This window comes from Lynx rufus, unplaced genomic scaffold (genome assembly GCF_022079265.1).
Source record: "Lynx rufus isolate CCGP_SWC_20201006 ecotype Redwood Valley unplaced genomic scaffold, mLynRuf1.p SCAF_5, whole genome shotgun sequence".
NCBI classification, from domain to species: domain Eukaryota; kingdom Metazoa; phylum Chordata; class Mammalia; order Carnivora; family Felidae; genus Lynx; species Lynx rufus.
Genome location: NW_025814867.1, coordinates 41,022,556 through 41,034,609, shown reverse-complemented (window position 1 = coordinate 41,034,609; position 12,054 = coordinate 41,022,556). Strand labels below are relative to the sequence as shown.

Genomic DNA, 12,054 nt, shown 5'->3' with positions numbered 1-12,054 from the left:
AGGCAGTCTAGTATAAGATAGGCAGTCCCAGTGTGAAGGGGAAGAAATAAAATGTTTCATGAAATGAGAAGGGAAAAAAGGTCTGTGGGAACTAAAAGGAAGGAAAGGGTCTCTTCTATTTAGGTGAATCAAATAGAAGTTTTTAAAGGAGGTGAGATTTGAAATGGGAATGGTTTGGACCCGATTGGGAGAAGATGTGCCAAGCAGATGGAAACATCTTGAGAAAATACGAGAATGACAGATCAAATGGTTCAGTTTGGTTTTGGAACAGGTTACTTAATGGAAAGTTATTGTGACGCTGATTCTTTTAGACTTTACCCTGTAGGCCAGGTGCTGGTAAGCCAGGGGCCAGACCACTGCTTGTTTATATAAATAGTTTTATTGGAACACAGCTATGGTCATTGTTTCTGGCTGCTTTTGCACTACAACAGCAGAATCGAGTCCTTGCAATGGAGACCATATTGCCCTCAAAGCCAAAATTATTTTCTGTAAAAGGCTAGATAGTAAATATTTGCAGAGTCCTGCTTTAGACCTAGTTGTGAGCTACTGATCCAGCCTGGGGACTAGCACAGAATGATTTTCAGGAGAGTTTGTCCGTGAGTCCTTATCAGAAGTGAGGAGATAGGTAACGCAGAGGCTTGTAGGGTTTTGGAATTAATCTAGTCCAGTGTCTTCTAGAAAGGGTGGAGAAGATTTGAATGCTAAATAGATTAAGTAGATGGAGTCAATAGGATTTGGTGAAATATTTGATTCGAGAGGGCATAGAAAGGGAGGAGGTAAAGCTGGATGAAAGATTTTCAGCTTGGGCGACTGTGTGGTTGATGGTGCCACAGAAACAGGGAACACAGAAGGGCAAACACTTGTAAAAGTTTGAATGACCTGTTAGAGATAGAATGCTGACATGTCTGTTAGAGAACTCAGTATGACCACATAAGGTGGGACCTTATGGTTTTTGCAGGACCCAGGAATATTTACCACAGTTAACTATGGAAAATTTTATTTTATTTTTCGCATTTAAATGGACCAAATTCCTGTGAGAATTATTTTTATGACCGTTGTGCATTTTAAAAAATTTGATTATTTGGGTTGTTGTGGCCAACGTAATTTTAAGTAGAAAAACTTTCTTGCCGTTTGAAAAGTTTTAAATCAATTCAGAGAACTGTTCTAAAATCCTTAAACATGGAAATAACAATGCCACTAAAATAAAATGGGAAAGTTTTAGCTACCTTAAATTTTTATTCAGAGTTAAATTCTCACTTCGATTGTGTGAACATAATCTTTGCCTTTCCATTTTGCTTTAAAATAATTATTTTTGGGGGGTGCCCGGGTGGCTCAGTCAGTTGTGTCCAACTCTTTTTGGTTTCAGCTCAGGTCACGATCTCATGGTTCGTGAGTTTGAGCCTTGCATCGGTCTCTGTGCTGCCATTGTGGAACTTGCTTGGGATTCTCTCTCCCTCTCTCTGCCCCTCCCCGACTCAGGCTGTGTCTGTCTCTCTCAAAATAAATAAATAAGCTGAAAATAATTATTTTGTGTTATAAAGGTAATGCTTGCTTATCAACTACTAAATCATAAAAGTAGAAGTTGCTACAACTCCCTTTCAAGCTACTGGATTCTGCTAATAGTTTCAGATAGATGGTATAGATACTATAGTCTTCACCAGGTTTATAAAGACAGAAAATATTCACTTTCCAAATGTGCATTTCTACCTCTGAAGATGTGATGCTACCTACAAAATTTCTGAATCCGTTGGCCCAAGTCTCCCAATCATGTGATTCTCTGACATAATAATCCCTTTTTTCCATCTCTAGGCAATGTGTTGGGAGTCTTCTGCAACTTGAAGGGCAGTCTGTGTCTCAGAAGGTTTGATTTATTTGTCTTGCCTCTCGTGGCTGAATTACCCATGACACTGGTCTTCTTTCCTACTTCAGGAAAGTAAGATAGGATTAGTGGTCAAATCTAAAGTGGTCATGCTGAGGAACTAAGTTGTACATATTTATAAGAAAAAGAGGAAATAGATATATTTTTATAAATATTATTTTGTACAGTTAGATTAATTCAGCTTTTTCAATCAACAGGCAGGGAGAAGATAGTTTGAGGTTTTAGTCAGAACACATGTATTCTGATTTAAAATTTATCTTAACATATGTGTATATAAAAATAAAATTATTATAAACTACAGATTGGTATGAACTTAAAAGTGAGTTTTCCTCCTGCCTCTCCCATTATTACAGTCCCTTTCATCTAGTAACAATAATGTTAATTTTTAACTTTATTGAGTGCTTATAACATGCCATGAGTTGTTCTTAATTTTTTATTCAGTAACTTGATGAGATAGGTACTGCCCTCCTCCCCCATTTTATACATAAAGAAATTAAAGCATTAAGAATTTAAGTAGCTTGTCTAAGGTTACTCAGCACATGGCAGAGCTGAAATTAGACACACAACTAGAAGACTTCAAACTGTATGCTCTGAGTCCCTTCATGATTATGTTATTAATAGTATTAGCAGAAGCTTGCCTATTGATTCTGGAAGAAAGAAGACGCCATGTATGGAAAGGTATATATATAGATAAGTTTTAATTTTGAGATGATATTTTCTGTAACAAATCATAAAATTTAAATTTTCTAGAACAATATAAAAATGAAAAGAAGTAGTCAACGTCTCTGATCCCAACCTTATTTTTTCTTTCTAAAAAACTTGGCTAAAAAGCTTCACTAAAAAACTTACTAAGTGTAGTTGCACATTAGTAACATTTTAACTCTCGTGTGTTTTGTTTAGTTTTGTTTAAGACTCAGAAGTGTACTATCTGGTGAGGGTTTGTGTATGTCGAGTACTTTTTACTTGTAAAGTGTAGTTCACCGTGAAGGGTAAAGAGAGGAAAGGAACAGAGGGAAGGCAACTTCCTTTTTAAAGTACAGGTTCTGGAGATTACAGAAGCACACCAGTTCCACTCACATTCCGCTGGACAGACTTAGACATGTGCCCACATCTAGCTTCAGAGTAGTCTTTAATAAGGTGACCATGAGCCCAGTTAACACAGGGGGGTTCCATTATTGAAATAAAGGCTGGGGAATGTATATGAGGGTCAGTTAGCACCGCTGCCACAAGTATAAACTTACACTATTCTTGCTAAAGTAAATTTTTGTAAAGTTTATTTATTTATTTTGAGAGAGACAGATAGAGCACAAGCGGGGGAGGGGCAGAGAGAGAGGGAGAGAAAGAAAATCCCAAGCAGGCTCTGCAGTGTCAGCTCAGAGCTCAGCCCGGAGCTCAAACCCACAAGCTTTGAGATCATGACCTGAGCCAAAACCGAGATTCGGCCGCTTAACCGAGCCACCCAGGTGCCGCTCTAAAATAATTTTTAAAACTTCATGGGGTTTTTATTTTTATAGAGATGAGGAATCGTGTGGCTTGTTTTACAAAATAACTCCTATATAAAACGTTATTAAATGTTGCCTGATGCATTACTACAGCCTTGGCATATTACCAGGCTTTTTGAGAGCGAGTCTGGCTGGGAAAAGCATGTGGAATAGTCTCCTTACTCCTCCATTCAGATATCACAGCAGTGTATCTGCACTATTGGCTGTTGGGAACACTTGGTGCTGAGTTCAGGAGCATTAGTTTGTTCTTACTGTTTACTACCTGGGATATTAGGTCATTAAATTATCATCTTTGGAAACTTTTGGTCTTGAAGTTCTCTGATGTGAAAAAAAACGATGCAAAAGAATTTATGGTTGTAACAAGGATAAAGAATTTATTGCAGAGTGGAAGCATATCTGGTTGTGGCTTTTACACTTCATGTTTTGTTAAGTCATTGTTACTCTGTGAATGAACAATGAGCAATAATGTCCTCAGAAAACTCAATGAAACCATTGACATTATAATGTCAATTAAAAAAAACTTTTTAAATGTTTATTTTGAGAGAGAGCGAGAGCGAGGGCAAGCACGTGAGTGGGGGAGGGGCAGAGAGAGACAGGGAGACATCTTAAGTAGGCTCCAGGCTCCGAGCTGTCAGCACAGAGCCCGATGCGGGGCTTGAACCTGTGAACCGTGAGATCATGAACTGAGCCAAAGTCAGTTGCTTAACCAACTGAGCCACCCAGGTGCCCTATAGTGTCAATTTTTAGATAATTTTTTTCAATTTTATTGAGCTTTAAAAGATGCAGAGACAAGTGCATCTTGTTAAAGCTATGCAGAGGCAGACGCTCTGTCTCTCTCAAAAATAAATAAACATTAAACAAATTTTTAAAAAAAGATGCACTTGTCTAACACTTTTATTTTAGGATTTTAGGCTAAATAGTGATTTAAATATAAATTTATAATGGTGATTTTTAGTAGTTGAACACATTTTATCAAAGATAATGAAATCTTCAGAAATGATGATGGTTGGATACAAATTAAATCGAAACATTAGGCAGTTATAATGGCAGCTTCTGTCAATGACTATGTCTATATTATTGTTATATATAGTTAGTTATTGAATTTTTAGAAAATGTTTATTTTTTTATTTTGAGAGAGAGATCAAGCAGGGAAGGGGCAGAGAGAGAGGGAGACAGAGAATCCCAAGCAGGCTCTGTGCTGACGCACAGAGCCTGACCCAGGGCTTGAATTCATGAACCATGATGAGATCATGACCTGAGCCGAAATCAAGAGTTGGATGCTTAACCAAATGAGCCATCCAGGCACCCCAAGTTATTGATTTTTTTAACCTTTCAATACTGATTGAGCATTTTGATTTTGGGAATATGCGATTATTGAAAAAATGTATCAAGACTGGTGCTAAAAAACATTGTCTTTATTTGGACTTATCTGCCGATGTGATGTAAACATTAATAATTTAGTATAACCCATATAACTTAAATTGAAGGAAAATTGGAATATTCTGTAAATAGTTGGTATTAATCTTATGTTGGATTCTAAATTCTGATTTTTATTAATGACTATTTCTTGGTTTACATGCCTAAATTCTGACAAGTGTATTTTAAAACTTCTTCCTCCCCCCCCCCCCCATTAAACAGCTTTGATGTCATATTTGCTGGTGGTCCAGAAGAAGTTCTAAAAAAGTTCCAAAAGTCAAACCATAAAGTGGTCTTTGCAGCCGATGGAATTCTGTGGCCAGACAAAAGACTAGCAGACAAGTATCCCATTGTGCACTTTGGGAAACGCTACCTGAATTCGGGAGGTGGGTAAGATACTGGCAGAGAAGTTAACTGCTAGTCATAGAAAATTATAAATATTGATGAAACAACCTTTTTTTGTATAGGTAACTATAGACATGAACCATTATCTTCTTATTACTATGAAAAATTTTATCAGCTTAGAATCCATGGTGTGCTTTAGTTAACTGAATATTTTCCATGTATTATATCATATGATGCTCCTAACAGAACTAAGCCGTGTAAATGTTATGATTTCCAGAATATAAGTGGGAAAACCTATGTTCCCCAAATTTAAGTGACTTCTCCTAGAGACATTCAGTTGTTCAAGGAAAAACAGCATGGATTCTGGTCTGATTATAGTTTCATTGACAATTTTCTGGCTATTAGATAATGGGTTTATCTAATAAGTTCTAAGTAAGTTCCCTTACTTAGGAAAAAGTGTAAGCTATAATCATGTAGCTATAAAATATAGGCATTACTTAATTCTATCTATTTTTTAAATATATCAGAGTAAATGAATGATTTTGTCTTGAAATCACTCATCAAAAAGGTTCAACACTGAGTGGATGTAAAGTGCTGCATTAGCTACTCCACCATGGATTAAAGGAACAAATTATCACATTTTCCCTTTCCTTTCAAAAAAAAAATTAATAAACTTGACTTTGGACATTATGATGACTCCAAAATGTTTTCCTTAGACTGAGATTAATATAAACATATGACCCGAAGACATAACCAAATAGGATGGGAGACATGTTAGAGAAATAAGTTCGGTGAAAGTTCCAAGCCACATTGGGAAAACAAATTTTTTTTGGATGATTCACGTGTACATAACTGATACTATTTAGTTTAGTTCAGGTTAAGTCCTACTTGATGTAGCAGCAGCAGCGTTTTTGGATTCTAGGCTCTGATCAAGGAATTTATGGCAATGAAACCTTTCGCAAGTAATTTACTTTCTCTGTGATGCCTCAATTCCAGCTCTATTTACCTGCAATGTATTTTATGCAATATATTCCCATAGTTATGCCTTGGAATTTTGTCAGCCCATATAAATATTGCACTTCTGACACCTTAAATTCCAGTTTGCACTGCCTAGTTTCAGCTCACTTTTTCTCTCCATCTCAGTCCAACTGCAGTTCATAGTTACGGGGATTTCTTGACCATTTTATTTTTCTCCTAATCTATCCACCACCTTTGGATTTTACTTCCATAATCAAGTTACAACCTCGGTTTTCTCATGTTAGTCACTTGACCTCATTACCTTAGTAGTCTTTCCTTCTTAGATTTATAGTTAATGCACTGACAAAGCCTCTCCCTAAGATTGTTTCCCAATTTTTACTTCTTTGTCTTAACCCCTTAATTATGGATTGGTGCGACTTGCACCCCCAAACTGTCAGCCTGTCAGTTGCACATGGCTGGCTTTTAACTTATCTGAAGTCCTATATAGTCTAAAAACCACTTAGCTGAGGGACTCTGGGAGAAGTTTTATTTTATATTTATTAATTTTTCTAAACATATATATAGTCAAACATCTAGATGTAATTTATATACAAATTATGTAATGATTCACTGAGATGGTGAAATTCATCTAGATGGAGTATATGTGTTTAAGAATCTAAATTTCAGACAGATGCACAGTGCTGTGGAAACAGCAAAAACCCAGCAAGTGAGTGCCTTTGTGAGAAAGTTTAATTAAGGAAAAGGTGTTTTTAAGTGGGAAAGAGATCAAAACATGATTCCTATGCTTTCTGTAGCCATAATTATTAAAGAGATGCTAGAAAATCTAAATATATTCAATAAAAGATTATATAATTTCATGAATGGACTATTGAGAGTTATTTAAGGGACATGAGTTTCGTTTATGATTATATCATTTAGTTTTAAAAAATTATGGAAAGAAACCATGTTTCCTTATCAGGAAGATTTCAGAATATTATAAACTTTATTGGTTTGAAATAATATGGAAATTTAATAGAAAAATATAAATCATAAAATATATATCACATACTATGAAAATAGATGAAATTTCTCTTCATTTTTGAATGGGGTTTATACAAAGGATAAGGAAACATAGATTTTGAAAAAGAGTAATATAAACTATTGGAAAATGTCATATGCCATTACTTGGACATATTTTTCATTATAGTATATTGGTAATAGGAATTAAAAAATTGACTATATTTCAGTGTTTTAAGATTTTTTTAATTTGATAAAAATAACAAATGAGGAGCAACCAGTGATTGGTTTAAGCATGTTTTCATTTTCTCTTGATTTCTCTAGATAACAGTAATTTTTCTGGACCTATTTCTTTTCATTCTTTTATTCCTATGAGGAAATTTTAATTTTGAGGGTAAAAAATTAGGTTTTCTTTCAGTTCACAAGAGTAACTTTCGTCCCTTTTTAAAAGTATTGCAGGTCAATGAAACATAACAGCTTGGCTACATTTCTGAAATTCAGAGGAAGATTCAAACAGGAGAAAAATGATACTGTTGTCTGTGTCTTTTATAGACAACTGTTATTGGCAAATTTAATGCTTATGCTCGAAGGCCAAGGGGAACAATCCAATTTTAGACTTCCTTTCTCCAGACTGTGACATAAAAAATCTAGCCAGAAAATGGTTTAGCAGGTACAACTATGACCAGTTCAAGTAAAGGAAAAATTCCCAAAATGTCCTAGATATAAAATTTCTTTGACATGTTTGCAGTCAGTGACATTTCCAACATTCCTTTGATTTTGTTAGCATCCTGCACTGACATTAAATCACCATAGTAGAGATTTTTTTTTTTTCCAGAAACAGTGAATCCTCTCCAAAGGATCCAAGAAAGATCATTTTAGAAGGTCAGGAAGAAAAAAAATGTCTTCTTCTGTTCTTTTCCTAGTAACTTTTTCCCTTAGGAGCCTTGGAAAACATTATTCCCTCTCTTGTGTCGATTAATTTTGGGAATGTGTTTATTCAAAAAAAGTCTTTGATTTGCAGTTGGTAAAAACTCACTCTTGTAGTTTATATATAAAACAAAGTATGCTCAATAACTCATTTCTTCCATGGTAATCTGTAAAATTCTAACCTAAGTATTAGGCCTGATGGATTTACACCTCTGTGCAACTGATGAATGGAATTAATAGAAACCAGTTTTGGTCTTTGATTACTAAATTCTCTAATCTCTCTCTGTTATATTGCAGGATTTATTGGCTATGCTCCATATATCAACCGTATAGTCCAGCAGTGGAATCTCCAGGATAATGATGATGATCAGCTCTTTTACACTAAAATTTACATTGATCCACTGAAGAGGGTATGTAATAGCTTGCATTTTTAATACAACCTTCTTATTTAAGATGTCTACTGGAGCTCCAGCCATCGTATCCGTGTTCTAGGCAGTTAACAGACAGAATGGTAAATACGGGGCCATCTGAGTTACATTACCTCTTTTTAAATAATCTTTCTAGAAAAAACTTTCTGTTACTTTTCTTTGACCAGAACATATTTATGTGGCTACGCATAATATGCAAAGAAAATGTTGTCCTTTGTTTCAAGTGTAAGTGTCCTATTAAAAAATCGGATTTCTATTATTAAGGAGGAGGAATGCAGGGAACAATAGCTGTCTGGTATGGACCCTAAAGAGAATATTCCTGAGATTGATTTATTTTTTTTTAAATTTTTTTTTTCAACATTTATTTATTTTTGGGACAGAGAGAGACAGAGCATGAACGGGGGAGGGGCAGAGAGAGAGGGAGACACAGAATCGGAAACAGGCTCCAGGCTCTGAGCCATCAGCCCAGAGCCCGACGCGGGGCTCGAACTCACGGACCGCGAGATCGTGACCTGGCTGAAGTCGGCCGCTTAACCGACTGTGCCACCCAGGCGCCCCCTGAGATTGATTTAAATGAAACTTTGGAGAAAAGTAAAACCAAAGTTCTCTAATTTTAGAAAATTGTTAGTATATTTACATAATGTAAGTTAATGTTTCATAAATTCACCGTAGGTAACATAATCGTTCTAAATGTACTGAGTTTATATAATTTGTGGGTGCTGTTATTGGAAACAAGTTTTTTTTTTAATTTTTTAAATGTTTATTTGTTTTTGAGAGAGAGAGAGACAGAGCACGAGCAGAGGAGGGGCAGACAGGGAGACACAGAATCCGAAGCAGGCTTCAGGTCCTGAGCTGTCAGCATGGAGCCCAATGTGGGGCTTGAACTCACAGACTGTGAGATCATGACCTGAGCTGAAGTTGGACGCCTAGCCGGCTGAGCCACCCAGGCACCCCAGAAAAAAGTTTTTTTAAAGTATATTTTACAGCGAGTTTGCAACTGTAGCTGTTTCTGTTTCTTAGATAAACATTTCAGTTATCTAAATGTTTTCATTAGACACTTAATACTTAGGAAACTTTATGCTTAAAATGTTTATTTTTATCCGTCTCCCTTTTTTGCTTTCCCTCTTATGTGTCTGACGTAGCAAGCCTGAGGACTTCTTCTTTCATCTGGGAGGAGAAGCCTGCTCTTGGCACGAGTGCTAGCCTGTGCAGCATGATGTCTGTCTGCCTTTGTGTAATTCAACCGTGAAAGTACTTTGAGTCTTACTTAGTTGTCTGTGCTTCAGGATGCTTTCCCTGAAATCTCACTACTGAGTCTGTAATGTTTTTAGTTGTGTAAATCCTGTTTAAGTTTCTCTCTTAGCGTAAGATTTTATCTGGTTAGCACATGTCCTTGTTTGCTTGGTTTGTCATAACAAAATACTCTAGACTGGGTGGCTTAAACAACAGAAATGTATTTTCTCAGAGTTCTGGAGGAACTCAGAATTAGTCATATGGTGGAGAAGTGGAAATATTAGGAGAAAAGCATGAATGCTTTGACATACCCTGTACCCTAGATCAGGGCAACAACATGGCCGGTTTCTAGCAAAGTCTCTCTTTCCGGGTTGTAGACAGCAGCCATCTCCTTGCTGTGTCCTCACGTAGCAAAGAGAGAGAGACACAGAGGCACGCACACATACACAGAGAGCATGCACAAACACGCTGGTGTCTCTTCTTAAATGGGCACTAATTCTATTGTGAGGTCCCTGCTCTCATGACCTCAGTTTAACCCTAATTATTTACCAAAGGCCCTGTCTCCAAATACCATCACATTGTGGGTTAGGGCTTCATATGAATTTTGATGAGACACAAACATTCAATCTATAGGAATACACAAAGATAATTTTAGGAATATTATTGTGACAGAGAAATGTAGCTGAAAAACTGGTACATTGAGAATCATAAAGTTTGTAAAGGGGATTAATCTTTGTAATCATGTTGATTGATTACGTGCCTATTGTAGCTGACAGGTAGGGGAGTATGCCACAATAATTACCCAACCTCAAGAGCTTAACCCAACAGAGGTCTATGTCTCCTGCTACATGTCAGTGATAGGTCAGCAGAGGGTTTCTGCTTATTGCAGTCGCTTGGGGACCCCGGCTGATGGAGCAGCCATCATAGATCTTACTAGTTTGTGTGCCACTTGGGGTCTCAAACTGGAAGTTCCATGCTCCAGGTTAGAAGTGATTCATTTTACTTCTGCTAAAAATCCACTTGTCAGAATTAGTCATAATGCAGTGAAGTGGAAATACTAGGAGAATAGCATGAATTTTTTAACATACCCTTTATCCTTTAATTCAGTCAACTCTCTATAGTCTTTCTGTCTTTCTGAAGAATATTGCTGGAATAATTTACAAATAGGATCTTAAATTCCCCCAAAGAATAAACTATATTACCACGATAGTGTTGTTTGCTATTTTTGTTCTCATTTTCAATAGTATCTTTATTCTCATTTTTAGGAGGCTATTAACATCACATTGGATCACAAATGCAAAATTTTCCAGACTTTAAATGGAGCTGTAGGTATGCTTCCTAAATACAGAATTGTTCATGAATACAAACGAACACCTGTGTTTTCAACTCTCTGTCCTGTATTATATCCATTTTGGGGCTGCGGTTAAGGTTTACTGTGTAGATATTACAACTTTTAAAAAACAATGGACTTGAGCTTAGTTTGACATCGTGAAATACATTTACTGAAAATCATTTCTTAAGACTAGTGTAAAAAAGATAAGCTTCTAGCTTTAGGTAATTTAGAATTTAGTGTCTCACCATCTGGAGATATATTTTTAATTTAATGATACCTTATTATTACACAGTTTTCCGTGTACGTTCTCTGTGTTGTGAATTAATGAGGAATATTAGAGTATTGGAGTACTTTACCTAGCTTAAATGGTAATTGGTAACCAGGCACACATACTGTGGTGTGTGTGTGTGTGTGTGTGTGTGTGTGTGTGTGTGTGTGTTTGCCTAGATAGACATATTTCTTGGCAAAAATACATTAATCCATTAAATTAACCAATATACTGAAAATAAAAATACACTAATTCACTAATGCATTAATACTTTAAAGATTAAAAATACATTGTAATTCAGTACAACTCTTCAAGGCAGTTCATGCACTAAAGAGTTTCTCAGAATGGAAAGCATTTAGTTTGAAGTGCTTAGGAAATGTGAGGAAAGGAACTGGAAACAGCAACAAAAAACAGCTGTTCCTGCTCCCATCTGACTTGTGTATTCCTGGTATTTGCATTAGGCCTGATTTCCAAGAACTGGAAATACTATCAATGATGGCCAACTGCAGAAACCTTGCTTATGTCTGGCAGTGTTCTATTTGCCATATTTATATTGTTATCATCTTCATAATAACTTTGAAAGGCAGGCAAAGATCCCATTTTTACAGTTGAATAAATTGAGATAATAATTTACCTCATCTGGGATCACATTACTATCAAGAGCCCTTGGAGGCAGGATGGCAAAGATGCTTTTCTCCAGCCAGACACCCCGGTCAGTGTCTTAGCGCCTCAGTTTGCGGGTGCCGGGT

The 12,054-nt window shown here is 36.3% G+C and overlaps 1 protein-coding gene across 2 annotated transcripts in view; it reads left to right on the top strand.

Moving 5' to 3' along the window:
- The window catches only part of PLOD2 (procollagen-lysine,2-oxoglutarate 5-dioxygenase 2), a 100,569-nt gene that overhangs the window by 54,230 nt on the left and 34,285 nt on the right, over window positions 1-12,054 (top strand). For both annotated transcript variants that reach the window (XM_047099972.1, XM_047099971.1), the window contains exons 4-6: window positions 5,020-5,183; window positions 8,341-8,453; window positions 10,970-11,033. In XM_047099972.1, coding sequence (XP_046955928.1) covers window positions 5,020-5,183; window positions 8,341-8,453; window positions 10,970-11,033 — 341 coding nt within the window. The remainder of the gene's footprint in view (window positions 1-5,019; window positions 5,184-8,340; window positions 8,454-10,969; window positions 11,034-12,054) is intronic.